This window comes from Cotesia glomerata, linkage group LG9, assembly GCF_020080835.1.
Source record: "Cotesia glomerata isolate CgM1 linkage group LG9, MPM_Cglom_v2.3, whole genome shotgun sequence".
NCBI classification, from domain to species: Eukaryota; Metazoa; Arthropoda; class Insecta; order Hymenoptera; family Braconidae; genus Cotesia; species Cotesia glomerata.
The window spans coordinates 11422429-11443637 of NC_058166.1; the positions used below are offsets into that span (position 1 = coordinate 11422429).

At 29.8% G+C, this 21209-nt stretch overlaps 3 protein-coding genes across 3 annotated transcripts; 2 read left to right on the top strand and 1 right to left on the bottom strand.

The window, feature by feature from the left end:
• Positions 1–353: 353 nt before the first annotated feature.
• Positions 354–1604, bottom strand: LOC123272240. Its single transcript, XM_044738938.1, has one exon. The coding sequence runs from the start codon at positions 1602–1604 to the stop codon at positions 354–356; it is 1251 nt and encodes a 416-aa protein (XP_044594873.1).
• Positions 1605–5018: 3414 nt separating this feature from the next.
• On the top strand, positions 5019–7656 carry LOC123271869 (cytochrome P450 4g15-like). Its single transcript, XM_044738394.1, has 4 exons — positions 5019–5350; positions 5416–5620; positions 6819–7007; positions 7072–7656. The coding sequence occupies exons 1-4, from the start codon at positions 5208–5210 to the stop codon at positions 7654–7656; spliced, it is 1122 nt and encodes a 373-aa protein (XP_044594329.1). The 5' UTR covers positions 5019–5207.
• A 1013-nt stretch (positions 7657–8669) lies between these two features.
• LOC123271900 lies at positions 8670–19567 on the top strand. The gene is made up of 2 exons (XM_044738447.1): positions 8670–9118; positions 19207–19567. Exons 1-2 carry the CDS (start codon positions 8746–8748, stop codon positions 19539–19541), a joined length of 708 nt encoding a protein of 235 aa, XP_044594382.1. The 5' UTR covers positions 8670–8745; the 3' UTR covers positions 19542–19567.
• Positions 19568–21209: the final 1642 nt, after the last annotated feature.

Consider the following 21209-nt stretch of genomic DNA (forward strand, 5'->3'; position numbering starts at 1 on the left):
TCGTCAAGTCTTCTTATGGGTATAAATTATAAATGATCAACAATAACTATCTATAATTAATTAAGCTTTATTTTACACTATTCAAAAGATTTTACTTTATTCTATTAGTTTTGATGCATACTTATATATTATTATAATATAATATACATTACTTATACGCATATATTTATTATTTTTTATTTGATGACCAAGAATTAATGCACAATAGCCATTGAGCTGACTCGTTATTCAATCTATTGCGATGCTTTCGTATCACAAGAGATGCTTTCGAAAACAACCTCTCCGCTGGGACTGATGTAGCCGAAATTGACAAAAAATCTCGAGCCATTTTTGCCAAAATGGGATATTGAAGCTCATGACGTTTCCACCAAATCAGTATATCTTCGTTGCTCAAAAGCTCTAGGCTGACTAAAGTACTGTTCTAACTCTTTTCTCGAGAGTTGAGAAGCTGACGAAGAAGATGGAGCTGCATATAATTTATTGAAATCTATAGCGTCTTCATCTTCCTCACACTCTTCACTTATGTCCATTGATGGTTCTCCTACTGGCTCTTGAAATCGATATTCTTCAAACAACTTTTCAAACCGTTTTTTGCTTTCACTTTTAATCTCCGATCCCCAAGGTGTTAAATCGAATGTTTCGACTTTATGTCTAGGATCTAAAATTAGCGTTGTACAATAAACCCAATTAGTTTTTTTGTAATGCTTGAGCATTTTATCTCTTGCAGCTTGAAAACCCAGGATGAGCTGCTCATCTATTGCAGTGCGTTTATGTTTAGAATCTAATTGATTTGTCAAAAATTCTATTCTATCGAGAAGTAGATTGAATGAAACTATAACAAAGGGAAGCGTTACGTACTTATCGCCACCAAGTCGAGTCGTCAAATTTTTGAAATTAATTAGAAATTTATGAATTTTCTCCAAGACTGTCCATTCTTTTTCCCAAATTTTGAAATGGTTCAATTCAAGCACACAATTACATAATGTGATAATACCTTGCTTTAATTTTAAAGCTACCCCAATCATGTCATGTGTTGAGTTCCATCTCGTTGGGCAGTCTAAAATTGGGTTCAAATTAGTCGTTAGACTAACTGTTTCACATGCGGAATGAAATGTTTTTTTAATTTTCTCGCTTCTTCTAATTTTATGAAAAATGGAGCGTATTTTCGTAATTGATGTACTCAAATCTTCATTGTCGTGATTGCCATCTCTTCTATACTCAATTTGAATGTTCATTTCTTCATCACTAGCTCTTTCTTCGTCACTATCACTTTCTTCTTCATTATAGTCGTCAGAGTTATTAAAATTTTCTTCGTCACTATTATTTCCATTTTCATTATAAGTGTTTAGTGACAGGGTTTTCATCAAGTCCTGCACACCTAAATTCAAAACATGCGCCATACAGCGAAAGTGTTGGTTTTCTGCATCGAAATTAGGAAGTAAATTTTGCAACTCTATCATAAATTTTGTATTTGCAGAAGCATTATCAACGGTTATGCCTTGGATTTTACCTTCTAATTCGAATTCTTTTATACATTTATAGAATACTTGGGCGATATCTTGACCAGTATGCTTTCCGTGGGATGCAACGAAATCGAGTACCATTGATTGGTAATTCCAGTCATTATCAATAAAATGAATTGTTATACCATAAAACGATCGGTTGGCTATCGATGTCCAACCATCAATGGTAAATGATATTTTTGATGTACATTTTTTTAATTGACTTTTTATACACGTTCGAAGCTCGTCAAACCGTTTTTGTACTTCTCGGCGAATAGTGAATCTGCTTGGAAATTGCAGGTTGGGATTTATCAATTGGAAATAGTCTTGAGTATCTTTGTCTTCAAAAAATGAAAAAGGAAGATATTTTTTTGAGATCCAATCCACTGTTGTGGTTATAAAACTTTTATTTTTATAAGAGACCTGAAATTAAAAAAAAATTCTCAATAATTAGCTTTGAAATAAGCTTATTTACATGATTTTTCGAGTAATTACTAATTCAATTAAAGCAACACAATAAATTTTAATTCGGCTCTCAAAATCTAAATTTTATGTCAAATATTCCGTCAGTTCTGCATAAAGCACTTTTTAAAAAAATGATTGCTATATAGGTATACCCGTAAATATATAAAAGAATTTTATCTGTAGTCAATTATATCGTATTTCTTCATTTTATATGTATTCATTTAATTATTTTAGTTACTTGCAAAGACCGTAGAAAAACATAGTAATAAATGTTAAGGGAGATAGCCACTGTGATAAATCGAAAAAAAAACTTTTTTCGCTTTAAATCAAAGTTTATACATTCAAAAATATTTGTATAAAATTTTAGATCAAAATTTCTAAAATCTTCGGAGTTATTGTCACTTTAGTGAGAACAAGTAGACCGACCGTTTTCCTAATGAAAATTTAGGATATTAATCTTCAATGTACATTTAATAGAACAAAAGAACCTGATCCCGAAATTTTTTTTTTCCCGGTCAAAAAAATCAGCCATTTTTTCGGCTGTTACGGTGTCTATCGCCCTTAAAATAATTTTTGAAGGGATTAAAACTTTTTAGAATTTATTTTTTAATATATAAAAAAAACATCAAACACGATAACGTTGTACACAACAAAGCCGAAACACAAGTATGTATCGATACGTAATCTTCAGGTAAACGTTTTTTCTATACAAGCGAGATCAAAAATAGTAACAAAAGACATATTTATGACAGTGTCACATATTTATCACACTGTCGGTAATTTTCATTAACTGTTTTCAGGGTTATTTAGTAACAGTCGGAAATATTTAGGGCAACTATGAATTATACATATTATGAGAGTAGTTATAGTCAAAAAAATATTTAGAAACCATATTATCTTCATTTAATAATAAGATTATTACTTTTATATACAATTGGTCAACTACTGGTGCATTTATTCTAACTTTAAATTTTGATATTTAAAAATTAAAAGTCATGCATTAAATCAATTCAATATATATTTAAAAATACTTACTATGCCTGTTTCAGTCGATTTAAAAAAGTTGGCAATATTTGCTGTTGTCTGCTCTTGAGGGAATAGTTTTAGAAATTCCTTTTTATGTACTGCAGACAAATGTTTTTTAAGACCGGAAGTATTCCTATTTTTCATTTTTATTTTTAAAATTTTTTTACTTTTTTCACAGAGTTTACATAATCCATATAAATTGTCTTTTGAGTCAATAAGATCAAAGAACCTTCTAAATTTACTCTTATTTGACTGTTCAAGTTTCTTAGATCTTACTAATTCCTGCTCAGAAGTATTAATTTTCTCTCTATTCGCACACACTACACTATTGTTATCACTTTCTTGAGATTGCTCTAATAACATTTTTTCTTGGTTACTCATTTTTTACAAAAAAAAAGTTTATTTTAAGCTTCAAAATTGGTCTCAAAATATATAGTACTAAAATGCTCAAATTTTCTGAGATGTTTACGATCTTCACGTATCGTCCTAAGAAAATGGTATGAATAGTTGTGAGAGTTACGAAAACTCGAAAACTTACCCTTCCAATTTTTGAACACATAAATTGACCTTTTACTATAGAAAATAAAAGTATCAAGTACTCGAAGAATGTTAAAATATAAAAAAAAATTAGTTTAGCTCTACATCGACCATGTGTTAACCAGACATTGGAAAAGAATAGTTACTTCAAGAATATTCTTGTAGATCCTTCTTTTCAGACAATGGCAAGGTTTACCGATGCTTTTTTTTATATTTGGTGTTTATATTTAGTAAAAAATTAGTTTAGCTCTACATCGACCATGTGTTAACCAGACATTGGAAAAGAATAGTTACTTCAAGAATATTCTTGTAGATCCTTCTTTTCAGACAATGGCAAGGTTTACCGATGCTTTTTTTTATATTTGGTGTTTATATTTAGTAAAATAAATTGAAAATCTTAAACACACAAAAAACAGAACTACAAAAGAACATTTGTAGAAGTTGTGACAAACATTCTCATATATCTTATTTACAACGGAAGTTATATTTCTTTTTTTAATTTGGTCTTGCACTTTGGTCTTGGTCTTGCATTGTCGGTCTTGGTTTCGGTCTTGTTCTTGTTTATTCGGTCTTGGTCTTGGTCTTGCTAGTGTATGAATGATCTTGGTCTTGGTCTTGGTCTTGCAAAATCGCAAGACCAAGACCAAGACTGCAAGACCAAGACAGATTTTGCTCATCACTATCAAAAACCGACTGAAAATTATGGAACGTTTTAGTCTGTTTTTGATCTTGATGCAATCAAAACCAGCTAAATGATTGTGACAAAAAAATCTGATTTTGGTCTAGAAACAATCGGAAACAATTCATTTATAATGATAAAAATGGTCTTAAATTGGTTTGAATTGGGAATAGTACGGGCTAAAACAGATTGAATTCTTATATAAAACAGATAATCCCTTAAAAGAAATCAGTGGAATTTCACTGGTTGACCAGTGGAATTCTATCAATTTCAACTAGTGAATGCAGTTTCACTGGTGAGTGGATTTCACTGATTCAACAAGTGGCCTTATCAGCGCGCATGCGCTTAAATATTTTGTTCACTAATTCAATCAGTGGATTTCACTGATTTACCAGTGAAATTGCATTCACTGGTTGAGATCAGTGGAATTCCACTGATTTCTTTTAAAAGAGTACACATAATTAAGTTAAATTGAATGAAAAATATTGAAAATTTTAATTTAGGTATCCTAAAAACAGATCAAATTTTTTGACGCGGGACATATTTCGAGTAAAAGTATAAAACAAAAAAATATTTTTTACAAGTTCACTAACCACTAAGGTATCTTTTGATGTTTTAGGAATACTTCGCAATATTATGAATCGCTCGAATGAATTCAATCAAATAATGAAATTTTGGATCGGTCCAAAACTATTGATTTTTATCCTAGATCCTCGGGATGTTGAAATTATTCTTTCCAGCTATGCTTATATAAATAAATCAAATGAATACTGCTTTTTCAAACCATGGCTGGGAAATGGTATTTTAATTTCAGAAGGTTAGTGAATTTATTTTTTCATGCCCAAATGATGATTTATTATATATTGGAAAATAAAAACCTAATTTAAGGTCGAAAATGGAAGTTGCATCGAAAATTGATAGCTCCAACATTCCACTTGAATGTACTTAAAAGTTTTATTGATAAGTTCAATGCTAATTCTCAGGCAGTTGTGAAAAAAATGCGTAGTGAAGGTGACAAAGAATTTAATTGCCACGACTATTTGGGTGAAACAGTTTTTCACTCCCTTTTAGAGACTGTTATGGGTGTCTCGAAATCTAGTCAAGGTCCCAGCGGATACGACTATGTACTGGCTGTATTAAGGTAATTACAAAATTTTTCAACACGTTACTTGTATCTTTAGATCATTAAACAATAAATTTTCTTAGAATGTGCGATATTCTCCACTTGCGTCACACCCGCTTTTGGTTAAGATCTGACTTGATCTTCAACTTCACCAAGCACGGAAAAAATCAAGCTAAAATGTTAAATCTCATTCACAGTCTCTCTAAAAATGTTATCCATCGTAAAAAAATGGACTATGATGCTGGAAAACGGAACTTTATCGAGACCACAGACAACAAAGACGCTAAAGTGAGCCCGAGTAAAAATAAAAATTGATTTTTAAAAAATAAAATTTTTATCCACTGCCGCAACACCGCTGCACTACAGCCGTTTAGAAGACAAAATCTCCGCAACACGAAATCTTTATTCTCGATTCGCATAACCGCAACACCGCCGCAATTCAGCTGCACGCTGCTTAATTTTAATCTAAACCATCGCTGCAATACCGCCGCAACACAGCTGCACGCTGCTCGATATTATTCAAATCGTCGCCGCAACATCGCCGCAATACCGCTGCAACACTGCTGTACCCCAATGCTAAAGCATAGCTACAATTTCACAAAAAATGGCATCATAATTAATTTACTACGCAATAATTAATTAATAAATAACTTGAACATAAATTTTAATTTAAGACCTATTGTTTAATCTCCTTTTATTCAAATGCCTAATATTCAAACGAAAAAAAATTTTTAAATCAGGCCAAAGTACCGCGAAATTATTGATTCTTTTTAGTCGTATTATTGAAGTATATTTTTAATTCTGTCTCCTGCGTTGAACAGAAGCGGTACGCCTATCGAAATACCCTGGAAAAATTTTATATAATGATTAAACTGCGATGGGATTCGAACCTGGGTCGTCTGCATGAAAGTCTCGAACATTACCAACTGCGCTGCAAGTCGTAGTTAACTAAAAGAATTTAGTTTAGCTATTTGAATAATGAACAAATATTTTATTTCAATGTATACCACCAAACGAAGGTAGTGCAGCGGTGTTACGGCGGTGTTACGGCGGTGTTGCGGCGGTGGTGCAGCGGTGTTGCGGCGGTCGATCGAAATTTATTATTTTTTAGTAGAAAATAATAATTTAATTTTTACTCGGGACAGTGCAGCCGGGTTGCGGTGATGTTGCGGGTGTGTTGCGGCAATCACAATTTTATTATTTCTTCACAGATTTGTTGCAGCTGTGTTTCGGTGGTGTTGCGGGATTTAAGAAGTATTTTAGAAATATTTATTACAGTGCAGCTGTGTTGCGGTAGTGTTGCGGGAATTATAATTTTTTTATTTTATCACAGATTTGTTGCGGCTGTGATGCGGCGCTGTTGCGGGCACTTAGACTCCGTACGGCGCTGTTGCGGCTATTTTATGTTTTTACTCGGGAGATTTTAAATGCATGATCATTTCGCTAAGTTGTTGTTGTTTACATCAATTGCATAAACTATTTACAGGTGACTAGTGTAAATGGCTTGTCATTCGGACAATCTGCTGGATTGAGAGATGATCTGGATGTCGATGATAATGATATTGCCGAAAAAAAGAGATTACCGTTTCTGGATCGGCTGATGGAAGCAAGTCAAAAAGAAAATATTCTAACTGAACAAGAAATCAGTGATCAAGTGAATACTATCATGTTTGAGGTGTGTTAAAAATAGATTCACATTTCGTATCAATGATTTTAAATTCATAACTCTCATTTTCTAGGGGCACGATACAATTGTTGTTGCATCTAGTTTCTTCTTGTCAATGATGGGCTGCCATCCGGACGTTCAAGAAAATGTCATTCGAGAATTGGACGAAATCTTTGGTGATAATGATAGGCCTTGTTCCTTCCAAGACACTTTGGAGATGAAATATCTCGAGCAATGCTTGATGGAGACGTTGCGTCTATACCCACCAGTTCCATTTATTGGGCGTAATGTTAACACTGACTTGAAATTAGCATCTGGAGACTACACTGTTCCTGCTGGTAGTTCAATTATTGTGGACACAATTATGATTCACCGCTCACCTAAACTTTACCCGAATCCAACTACATTCGACCCGGATAATTTCTTGCCGGAAAAGACAAGAAATCGTCATTATTATGCTTTTATACCATTTTCAGCCGGACCGCGATCGTGTGTTGGTCGAAAGTATGCAATATTGAAGCTGAAAATTCTTTTGTCAACGATTATGAGAAACTTTCGGGTAAGATCGAATATTAAAGAGTGTGACTTTAAGCTCCAAGGTGATATAATTCTCAAGAGAACTGAAGGTTTCAAAGTGATCCTTGAGTCAAGAAAATGAATGAAATTTTCTTTCTCAAATTACATTTTTTCAAAGATCAATTCAAAAAATGCAGATATGAAAAGTCATATTTGTTCAATTTTTTTTTTCTCATTGTTAATATTCAAATGCTCTATAAATATGTGGGTGTTTTATCTGAAAACAATAAAATTTTATCATTATTTATGGATTTAAGACAGCTGAAAGTTTTAACCCAAAATCTGAATTTGTGAATAAAAATTTCAAGTGTTTTATAAAAATATATTGGTATTCTATAATAAAAATCATTCAATCACGATCAAAATAAAAAAATAAAATTTTTTTCGAAAATCGTCAATGAAATAAACTAAATTCTCGTTTACATAAATTGACTCTCCTTCTCTTTAACATAATCACTCAATTTACCATATCACTTGTTCCAAATATACATTCTCGAGACTCGCCCATATATTGTCCATTTATTGAAGCCTAAAGATTTAGGACATCGTTTTGCATAGTATACTGTGTCACGACAGACATGGAAAACTAATCCGTTCCTGAAAGTTACCTCCTTATATTTATACACACACACGCATACATATACAAAATAATTATTTTAATGTAACAAAATTAGCTCAATTAAAAATAATAATTTTCATCTTTGACATCAAACATAAAACATTCCTTCATTCATTGTATACTTGATTCTTTTCATTATAAAATTATAGTATATTTGCAAGGAAAAATTTTTTTAAAACTAACAATAATAATAGTAATAATAACAATCTATTTGGCCAGTAGACAATTAAAAATAGATTGAAAGCGTGTGTGACAAAATGAAAAAATTTTGTCGGTCAGCAACAAAGAGACCTATCACGTTTTAAATTTGCTTCGTGCATTGTAATGCATCACACATGGCTCATAGAGGTGTATGTAGACATAGTCCGTATGAAATGAAATATATAAAGAATAAAATTTAAATTCTTGACAAGAACATTGCGTTTTCTTTGCCAAATGGTCCACCCCCACCATCTGACGTCAACTTAATATAAAAGAAAAAATGTCTCTGGGCTAAAACAGTCAAAAAAGTACTTCAGCTCTAAATAGTCGAGCTTGGTCCTACTACTGAAAATGAGAAAAAAATTGTTAGTTTTGTTCTGCGTGGTCGTGATCGCGAGGGGTGAAACTCGCCCCGATGACGTAGGAACCTTGGAGATCCAGATGGTCCACAAGATGGACGAACTCAAAAAGTTACACAGTATTAAGTTGTTCGGGGACATTGTGACGCTGGATAAGCTGGATGACCAAGAAAGTGAAGGTGTTCATGAACGATCGAAGAGGATCGACGATCCTTTGGTCGCGAGGGTTGACGAGTTTTTCAACACTAGGAAGATTAAAATTGCGCTGCCTAGTGATGGTTCCGCGGCAGATTTATTTGGCAGGGCATTGGGAAAAAAGAGTATTGACATTGAATTGAGGAAATTCACTACCGATGCTTCGGAAGGTTGGTTTAATTTATTACGTGCATTAAAAACGTGTGAAAAGTGTAATTGGTGTAAATTATTTTTTTTTTAATTTTCACTCATTTTTTTGTGATATTATCCAGAAATTTTTTAGTTAGTGCAAGATCGTTGGCATTAATTTATCGATTTTAATACAAATTTTACATAATATTCAAGTGCGAACTTTTGCTAATTTTTATAGCACAGCAAATTTTTTTTTCAAGTACAAAATATGTTATACATGCTCAGAAATTTATGATACACTGATGGAAGGATTTCTTAGCATTTAAGAAGATTTCTTTGTGTTTAAGAAATCATTTCTTAAACATCATTTCTTAGTATTTAGTAAATATTTCTTAGTATTTAAGAAATATTTCTTTAATACTAAGAAATATATATTTCTTTAATATTAAGAAATATTTCTTAAATACTAAGAAATATTTTTTAAATACTAAGAAATGATGTTTAAGAAATAATTTCTTAAATATTAAGAAATCCTTCTATCAGTGTAATAGTTACTATTGTTCATGATCAATGATTACCATCTTGGATAAAAATTAAATAATTATTTACATCGACGTTATTTCATACTGAAAAAATACGTCCGCGAGCAAAAAAAAAAAACGCTACATATACGTCATATAGTTTTTTTCTACCTGCGTAGGGGAAAGACGGGCAAAAAAGATATGTTAATTTAAAAATGAAATAACAAATATATATTTTATAATCATGTCTATTTTTAACTTTGGCTGATAATTTTTTGGTTGATTGAAGTTTACAATTGAAGTAAAATAAAAATTAAAACAAAAAAATTCTTCGAAATTAAAAAAAAAAAAAGTCAACATTATCCGTTTTGCCCTACCAGGTCGGGCAAAACGAATACTCAGGTCGCGCAAAACGAATATTGATTGGAAAATACATTTTAATTAAAACAATCGTCGCAAAAATATGAACCGCGTGCCGAATATGAAGAAAAAAATCAAATCTGCATCGTCCTTAACAACATTAAAATAATCACTGTATACTTACGGATGAAAATTTTAATTTTTTTCCTAAATTTCAATATTTATAAAAAAAAAAATCTCACAAGTATGCAAAACCAATGCTTTATCGATAACAGTAAGTGTATAAGTTACATAATAGATTGATATATTGCAGTCTAAAATGTTTCTATCGACTGACCACCGATTTAAAACGATTATTCATTTTATCTGCCCTCTCTGTCTTACCCGCCCGTCCTCTATGTATTCACTATTTTCTAGTATGTCAACCACTTACATAAAATATAACAACTGTTATGATTACCAAAGACTATTTTTACCATCCCGAGCTTCTAATGGTTTTCATCTTGTATTTAAAAATACTACTATAGTTACTAATTATTTTTTTTTTAAAGAATCTTTATTTTCCATGTCTCCAAAATTTTTTAATCAAGCCTATTATCCACCCCTACGAAAAAATATGTATGAAAACATATTCGCAAACATATATGAAAACATATAAGCAAATATATCAAAAATTTATTTCTCATGTATATCTAATTTATATGAATTTTCGCCGAAAACGTATATAAACAATTTTTTGTATGTTGGATGTTTCCGTTCATACATAAAAAAAACTTTTAAATTTTCCGAAAATCAGTAAGAGGTAATTGGTTTATTTAAGTCGTTAACTTGCCAATTTTAGTCTGTTTTCAATAGCAATAACTTATATTTGTTTTATACATGAATGGATATATGAAAACACATGAAAATATATAGGCGAATATATAAGCAAATATATAAAAAACTAGCTGTTACCCGCCCGCTTTGCTGGGCGATTTATAGAATTGCATTTTTAGATCTAGATTTGAAATTTAATTGGAGTATTGTTTTGATTTGCACAGATTTCAAATGAGCATTAAAAGTTTTAGTTAAAGTCATTGCAAGTCTCATAAGTGAAGTTGAAATCTATCGAGCTTCAAGTGCGACGAATTTTTCTGTTAGTTAAAATTTTCTCAGTGACATCAATTTTTTATAGAAAATAAATTTAACATGTTTTTTACGAATTCTATTTAAATAAGTAGCCAAATTTATTTTTCACACATCAATTGTTTGGAAAATGCATTCATTTTAATCTGTTACAATCCCGCGATCCCACAATAAGAACAATATATCGGTTATGTGCTCTGATTAAAAAATCTAATTTGAAATGATTTAAAATAATTTGAAATAATTTAAAAGCATCTGATTCGAATACTATATAAATATACAAAAGTTTGGAAAATCCAAAAGTGTACGCCTCATAACGCTCATTCATTTTTTAAGAAAAAATAAATTGTGTAACTGATAAAAAAAAAGAAAATTATAATTAAGTAATTTCTTACAGAGTATTTTTTTTTTTTTAATATCAGTGCCCTTTTTTCTTGTTATATGCGCACGCAGTCTAAAAAAATCTAGCTTTATCAAGTGGCGCCATAGTTTTCACGTGACAAATAAGAAAAATTCGTTTGTCTTTGTACGGTTATATCGTAATAAATTTTAATAAAAATTCAATTTAAAAAAAAATACGTAAACTAGGCTACTGATATGAAATGCGGACCCAGTTCATCGCATTCGTAAACTAATAAAAAAGGTCCGGTCTTGAAATATCAATTTGTTCGGGAGTAATCATTGGTACATCCAAAATGGGGTGATATCCGGACGTCCACGTAAAATTTTTTTCAAAACGTTTTTTTTTTTCAAAATAGCTACATGAAATGATTTTAGAAAGTAAAAGATGGTTTAATTTAAATGTTTTCTCCGTGTACATCTACTTATATTATTGTATAAGTGTAATATGGTTGTGATAGAAACATTTAAAGATCACAAAATTGCTTGACCTTGACGAGTCGAGTATAAAGCACAACCTCACGCGCTTCGCGCTATGAGGCGTGCAATTAACATAAAGGTAATCATTTCAAATCATCTTTCTGAGTCAGGGTGATCAGCAAAAATAACACGTATGTAAAATTCTTAGTCCGTTGACTGAATAACTACATGTAATGTTAAGTTTTGGAAACCTTACAATGACTTTTTTCCCGCTGCTAGAGATAGATAGATAGATAGATATTTATTATTATGCCAAGGCTATAATGGCCGAATGGCAAATACAAAATTACATATTTGATAATATACAGTACAAATAACGATAAACATTATTTATTTAACTACTTATTTTAATATTGATTGATTAATTTTCAATCTATTTATATTTTGTGTATAATATTTAGATTTTGATTTAACTGAGAAAATAACTAAAAATCATGTTTTTGCTCACATACAAAATTCAATTAGCAATTTGTTGTTATGTCCTACTTTGTTGTTAACAATTTATATTTTTGGTTTATTTCATACAATTTTCAAACAATATTAGATCTTAAATGACGAACAATTATCATATATCTTACAATGACTTTCTTGATATTAGGATACAATAATTTAAATATCTAAATTAAACAAGTAATCAAATAATCTATTCTTAAATGCTTCAAGACTAGTTGCGTTTATTATTTACAAGAGAGACGTTTGTTGTAAGAAATTTTTAGTAAATGTTATTAAAACTCAATAGACATGGCCTAAATGTTATGTTTCAAAAAGTCCTAGTTTATAAACAACAACATTTTTAGTAGATTTCATAGAAATCTAACAATTTTGTTTTATGAAACCAATTATCATAACCAAACACTCGATGAGCATATAAATATAAATTTTCAAGACTTAGTTTACCAGACATAATTAGCTTCTTTCTTAAAATATTTTTAATTGACGTTAAATCAACCAAATATTAAAGTTATGTAATAAAAAAAAAAGAAAATCGTATTAAAGAGAAATGAATAAAAAATGAGAATTATTTGTTTTTATTAGCGGGAAAAAATGTGTATAAAAGTAAATCGTAAAAAAATGAGAAAGGGTTGATAAAATCCAAAAAATAAGTAGCCTTTTAAGAGAACCTTTTAAAATTGGAATTTTTAGTTCCGCTTTTAACAGCAGCTGTGTTTGGGCATTTCCTGAGATATTTCCGGTTGAGAGAATTCATTTGAATATTTATAGGATTTTTAACAGGAGATTTAATTGGGCACTTCCGGCCAAATTTTGAATTTTCACCGGAAATACCCAAACTAAGCTTCTGTTAAAAAATTCTATGAAAATCAAATACATTGTCTCACACCAAAATATATCAGGAAATGCCCAAATGCAGCCCCTGTTAAAAGCGGAACTAAAAATTCCAATTTTAAAAGGTTCTCCACGAGAGTTACATTTTGGCACACCCTAGTATATATATATATATATATATATATATATATATATATATATATATATATATATATATATATATATATATTTATATATTATATACAGGGTGTCCCAAAAGTCACGGACGCCATTGTAGCATCTGATGAAAAAAATAATTCTGAGACGAAAAGTCCTTAGCCATTTTTCAATTAACCGTATAGATAATTAATTATTAATTAAAAATAACGTCTCTTTATTAGTTAGAGAGAGAGAGAGCGCCAGTGTCCAGTAAAGTATGTGCCAAACAAAGACACAACTAACTGTATGACTAACTAGTTTCTATAGCTAACGTAGTCACACATATTTACTTACACATTCACACGTGCAAGCGTCTTCGTTGGAACGCACTTGACTTGACACTAGTGCTTTCTCTCTAACGCATAAAAGGACGTTATTTTAATTAATAATTAATTATCTATGCATCTGATTAAAAAATGGCTAAGGAGTTTTCGTCTCAGAATTATTTTGTTTATCAGATGCTACAATGGCGTCCGTTACTTCTGGTACACTCTGTATATATATATATATATATACATATATATATATATATATGCATATATATATATATATATATATATATATATATAGATTTCCACCCACGCATCCGCCTACGCATCCACCCACGCGTCCGCCCATGCATCCACCCACGCGTCCGCCCACACGTGGGTAGATGGAACTAAATTCTCAAAAAAGAAACGTAATACAAATTATTTCCTTCTATGCCGACAAAAAAACAAATGAATTAAAGAAAAATGTTCGTCTTTTGTTTTTATCAGCGGGAAAAAATGTTTATTAAAGTTAAATAGAAATAAAATGGTGAAGGGTTGGTGGAATTCAAAAAATAAGTAGCCTATAACCATCTACAATTCATTTCGCGTCGAATGGTCCTAGTCCCATGTCAATACGTTCAGTAGTTTTTGCGTGATTGACGGTCTACGAAACCTACTTTCATTATATATGTATAGATTTCTCATATGCGTTTTCGGCGAAAATTTACAAAAAATTTGAAAATTTTGATAATTGGTGGAAGTATAGGGTTTTAATTATTACTATTTATATTAGTTAAAAAACATGGAATCTAAAAATTTTTCAAAATATTTTTCTGTCAGTATTATAAAAAGTTTCAAATTTTAAAGAGAATACTTCCAATACGAGACGATAATGACTGTCATTTATTGATAGTTATAATCACTAGCATCATTTTCAATCCGCGATGGTAACTATTATCATCTTGTGATACGAAGATTAATATCTAATATTATAAGTATTAAAATAATGATAATATTACTTACCATAATGATAGTATTCTGGATTCTACCATAATTTGATGATAATTATTATCATAAATTTCTCATCGTGAGATTTTTTCACTTACGGAAGGTTGAAGTTAGAAAAGATCGAAGGTTCAAATTTTGGTAAAAAAAAACTCAATTATTTAAAAATTATACCCGGAAAAGACACATTTTATACGGGAATGTTACTGATAAGTAATTTTTTAACTTCAGAATTTTATCATTCGACAAGGAATCACACTATCAGCATAAAATTCTTACAAAAATTTATAAAATAAAATATTTTATTGTTCAAATTAATTGTATTTGATTCAGAAACATTTTTGCTTTTTATAGAAGGCCAATAAAGCTCAAATTATCCATTTAAATTAGTTTTTTGCTTTAATTGATAGGTAAGTGTTAGGTCCTAAAAGGAAGGGAATACAAAAATGTATTGCTATAGAAATTTTTATGTAATCGAAGCTTTACTGTATCTAGAGGCTGTAGAAAATACAGAAGGTTCTTGGTCGTTTTTTCGTAGACGTTAAAAAAAGAAAAATGTTCTTTTAGGCTCATCAAATTTCATGGTAATTTTTTCTCACATTTCTACGGTAGCTGTAACAAGATACTTAACGAGACAAATCAATATTTTACAGCTCAGGTTATTTTTTAGCTCTCTTAGAATAATAAAACTTTGAAAATACATATCTTTTTTAGCAGTGTAATTATTGCCGGTCAGAACAAATTTTTCTAATTTAATTTAGCCTTAAGTAAATTTTAAATAATTAAATTTATCTTCAGTCAAAGTATTTTTTCGTTAGACTAAAATTCGATTTTTTAATTCTATAAAATGTTTTGTCAAAATGTTTGGATTTAGCTGAAATGTAAATGACTTTATTTAATTATTTGACATAAAAAATGACTAATTTTAATTAATAAAATGAAACAAATTGGTTTAAAGAAATAAAAAACAAGATTTAATAACAAGTTACACTTAAAATAAAAAATTATAAATATCTATAAAAAAAATACAACAATTTCATCAAATACCTCCACTAATTTTGCAGAAAATAATTGTTTCTATTAATCACTCTGTTCTATTAAACTCACTAAAGTGAATTAATTTGAATTTGGCTTGTTATAAAATCTTGTTTTCAGTCCATTTATAAAATTATCTGAGTGCGGTAAATAATGCAACTAATATTATTGAAAAGTAAGTAAAATTCGCTTGCCTATTTTGACTAAGAAAAAATATCTTAAGAAATTGCTCATAATTCATAGTAATAAAAAAAAAAAATTATCAATTAAAAAAAAAATTATGATTAGCACCAAGTCTATAAGATGAAAATTTTTTTAAGTATTTCAATATTCATTGGACTGAATATTAAATTTTAATTCCGAAAAAAAATAAAAAATCTTTTTTTTTTGTACATTCTATTTTTTATAAAATTTTTTCTACTCTCTTGTAATTTCTTATGTAGTGCTTTAAAAAAAAATTAATCAAAATAAAATTAGAAAAAATTTATCCTGCCAGTAGACAAAATTTCGAGAATATTCTGACTTAAAAAAATGAACATAGTAGTTTTATTATTATTTTAAATAGTAAGTTTAAATACATTTTAAATTATTACTTATATTTATATATATTCGTAAATTTATATTTAAATATATGAATCATTTATTTATAATAAATTTTTTTATCATTTAATAAAGAAAAAATTTCAAGATTTTAAAAGGTCATTTAATATAAAACTCGATCGAGAAAATTAATCTTAAAAATAAGCCCCGCGTGTTACCAAGTTACAAAATAATTAATTTAAAAAATCAATGAGATTATTAGATAAAAAAGTAAAAAATTCTAAAATGACAAGTATTAGAAAAATAATTTGGGCTTAAAAGATAAAAATCATTCGGTTTTACGATCTTGATCTCCAGCAGAGTTAGCAATCGAATGACAGCTACCTCTGGAGGTGGCAGACTCTTATATAGTATTCAAGATCTCACGAGTTCTACCAATTGCGGAAAAGTAGGGCATTGACTTCTTCAGGAGATTGGTCGATTAGTAGGTCGATAGATTCTTCATTACATCAAGCACCTGGTTCGAAAATAAGTGGAATTCTTTGATCATTAAAAAACGTTATGCGTCATCCATAAATTACGAATTTATTACTATTATTATCATATTAAATTTTTTTTTTAAATCAAAATTTTTAAACTAATTTTTAAAGATTCTATAATATCTGAAAACAAAATTTCGTATGAAAATAGTACATGTCTATAAATATATGCATTGAATGTAATATAGCATATAGTAAGAGAGAAAATGTTAGAGCTAGGCTGAATCACGCATCAAATTGTAGTTTGTAGGACGAAGAAAACGGTAAAAAATTATACAGTCAATGCTCTCTGTATTTGACTCGCCCGTACAGGACCATTCTCTGTATTTGACTCGTCCTTGTCCATAAGAGCTTGTCCATAAGAGCTGTCCATAAGAGCTGTGTAAAATCGTCAAATACAGAGGAAGAATGTGGTCAAATACAGAGAGCGGTCAAATATAGAGAGGTCCAATACAGAGAGCGTTGACTGTATATGCATAAAAGTAGTATGTGTTGATTGTGGGAAGAAAGGAAGAATAATGATAATAGGGTCACTGTCAATGAGAGTGTCGTATGTACTGAAGAATGTATGTTGTATTTAGTGTACTATTATTGTGTTGGTACTTATGTCGATAGATATCACATTTATTAAAAAATTTATTATATTAATAGTAATGGTAATAATAAAATAAAACTTTGATAATAAATAAAAAACAATAAAAAATTTGAAATCAAGTAAAAATTACTTGAACTGAGAAAAATTTATAACACCAAGAATTTTTTCCCTTGATTTAAGATGATCGAACTCTTTAAAATGATGTTATCAATTCAAATAATTTTTTGTTAGTGTAGTTTTTTTCTCTGAGGGTTGTTTTGATAAGAAATTCAGATTTAAACGTCGTACGATATTTAATTGTTTTTCCGCATATTTATTGAAATTCAATCGATTAAATTTTTAATTAAATCATTTTTCGTATTACTTTTGCAATCGTAACTTATTATAATAAATCATTAAAACCTGTAAAAATATTCTTTATGGCCTAAGATAATTTAATCTGGGCATAGATAGCTATATGTGATAATAAAATATAAATTTTTATATTGTATTAAACAGAAGTTGACCAATCAAATCAAGAACTAATTGTAGATAATCTTTCAAAAGGGTAAACAAATGTTTTTAAGCTTTTAATATTCTTTTATTTATATCGTTAAATACATACAAAAAATTATTTTTGTAATTAAAATATACAATAATTAGAATAGTTAATTTCTTATTTTGTGGAATTAAATCAGTCTAAACTATCGACATATTTATTGTTAGAACTCATAATTTTAATTTTTTCAATAAAAATTGTTTAGGAAAATTTTTTTTCATAACCTTAAATTAATCATCGTTCTTGGTCTAGTGGAAATAACCAGTTTAGTTTTAAAAGTTATTTATTAATCATTCGATTGTAATACATCGAGCACTTTTACGAAAATTTTTGAAGTTTGGGTAAGCAACACTAACAAAATTATGCAAAAGCTGATTGTTTACCGTATTCAATGCGGTTATTATCATTATTTTTTGTTACCATTTTTATATTTATCATCATTATACTGTTTCTATAAAATATACGCCGAAAAACGTTATACATAAAATTCACTGAGCTTATTAAGTTTAAATTATTCAATAGTTTATTTTTGTATCACATCAAATTTTTTTGGTTATTTTTATAGTTCGATTTGTGTTACAATTTATAATTTGTTCAATTATTTAGATACGTCGTAAAATCTAATTGACTTAAAAGGGGTTATACGCAGTTGCAACGCTCAAAAAAAACTTTTTTTTTAATGAATTTTTTGGACACAGTTTTTATTTTTCTATATATTTTTATATTTAAGATTTGAGAAAATTATTTCTATTTTTCTTTTTAACAATTTGGAGTGAAAATTTCAGTCAAAAACGAAAAATTTTTTACAGATCAACGCCATTTTGTCAAAAATCAAAATTTTTCTTATTCCTTCGTCGAATACCTGTATTAATCTGACTTTCAAAAGAATTCACTATATTTTTTGATTTCACATAATCCAAACTGCCGAAATGGAGATCACCGCCAAGCGCCTTTTTTTTAGAGGTCGTTTGGAACATCTTCTACAGGAGCGGTGCACATTAGTATTTTTACATGATTGACGTGCTATTGTATTCTTGAAAGTAGGCTTTATTTGAATAACCATCACTTGTAATTAATAAATAAAAACTGTGTCAATAAAAAATTCATAAAAAAAGTTTTTTTTTACCCTTGCAACTGCGTATAACCCCTTAAAAAATATTAAAGCTTACAACAAATTAAAAAAATTATTAAATTATTTTTAAAATCTAAATTTATTTATTTATATAGAAATAATAATAAATTTGATTTTGTTCCAGCCCGAACAAAACTAAAGAGAATGATGTTACCCGTATTACTCGCCCTGAAGCTCAAGGCCCTGATAGTCTTGCCAATAGTGATAACTTTGATCGGTCTTGTGGGTATTAAAGGGCTCGGTGTGGGCCTAGCAGCTCTTCTTCTCTCTGGCGCAGTGGCCCTCAAGGCCCTTTTAACGCCCCCACCATCTTACCCGGCCCGCGTCAGCTACGGAATCGTCAAGCCTGAAGTCTACCACGAACACTGGCACCGATCTCAGGAGGAAGTCAACCAACCCTACAGGGGATGGGCGCCCGAGTTGCCGCTCGAGCCCTACCCTTACCATGAGCTACCTTGAAGTCTTTATTGTAAATTTTAAGTTTTATTTATGTATAAAATATTTATGGTAATTATAAATTACAAATAAAAGACAATAAAAAATTTTTTATAATTTTCTAGAAACTTAATTTTTTTCATCCACGAACAAATTTTTATTTAACATGTCTAAAATTTTTTGATTAGAATTAAAATTATTTATTGAGTCTAAAATTTCAAAAATTTTGAGAAATCTATTTCCAGTCGAAGTTATGGCCCTATGTTAATATCAAAACAAATCTTCATTCCTACTTTTGCCCTACACTGAGAGAAAATATAGCTCTCTGAAGTAGGAAAATCTAATTAAATAGCATCACCATGCACTATTTAATTGAAGTTTATTAACCTAAAATTATTTATTACATTAAACCCGAATACATAGTAACTTAAGCTATTTTTAGTTGAATATAGGTTTCATAGTCCTTGATTGACCTTAACTCGGAAAACAGAAATAATAAGTTGAATAGCCCGTACCGGGGATTGAACCTGAATCTTTTGGTTACGCACCAAGGGCTCTTCTAGTTGCTTCCTGAGACATAGTCCGTAACAACCTTTCAAGTATTTGATAATTTATTGTTTAACTCGATAACAGCAAAATGATTATTAAAACATAGTCTATACAACTATCTATCAATAGTTACTTAAACTAATGCATAGTTCGAATAACTACAAAAAAAAAAAAATTAGGAAAACGGTTGACCCTGAAGGCCATCCCTGCAACTTCCCGCTAATTCCATACCTAGGCGTTTAAAATTGCACTTATGACGTTTTTGAGCTCTTCGAGCTCAAAAATCTTATCAAAGTTCGATGAAAGACGATTTTTAAAATTTTCAAACTGCTATAACTTTTGAATGAATCAACCGATTTTCACGCGGTTGGCGGCGATCGATGTAGTTTTTTGAGCTCTATAAATAATTTAGAACAAAAAAATTGATCTAATGGAACATTTCGGAGTTATTAAAAAAAAACACTTTTTTTTGCAATCTCTCGAAATCTGCCGGTTCGAATTGGTTCCAACTTACAGGAAATCTAAGTTTGACGAAGACCTTTTGAATGACACCAACTGCGATCAAATCATTCAGAAGTTATAAGAGGTTTACACACACACACACACACCCTCGCGGGAATAGTCAAAGAAGCTGCCTAGGACCTTAAAACGTCGAGATCTGATGAAAACTCGATTTTTGCAAAACGAGGTAAAACCAATAACTTCCCGATTTTTCGAAAATCATTGATTTTCTTAGTGGGAAGTTAAAAATTCAGAAAATTATATCTTTATACTTGTGACGATGTAATTCAGCTCACTATGCACTTTCCTCTCCTATAAGATAATGAAGTGAGCCTCGTACACTGAAAAAAATAAACTTGATTCAAAATAAAAAACTCTTGAATCAAAAAAATGATTATGAAGAATTTCATCGTCTTGACTAAAGCAGAAAAAGTATTGAACTAAGGGATTTTACTTACCTTAAGTAAATTTTACTCGAATCAAAATTTTTTCGTCTTGATTCAGGATAAAATGAAACTCAAAAATGCTTTTCAAAGTTCAGGAGTATTTCTCTTGATCCAAGTACACGGAAAGAAAATTGTACGAAAAATTACGATGAAAACATCGTAATTTTTAGTATCGGACATTGCAGTGCCGGACCAG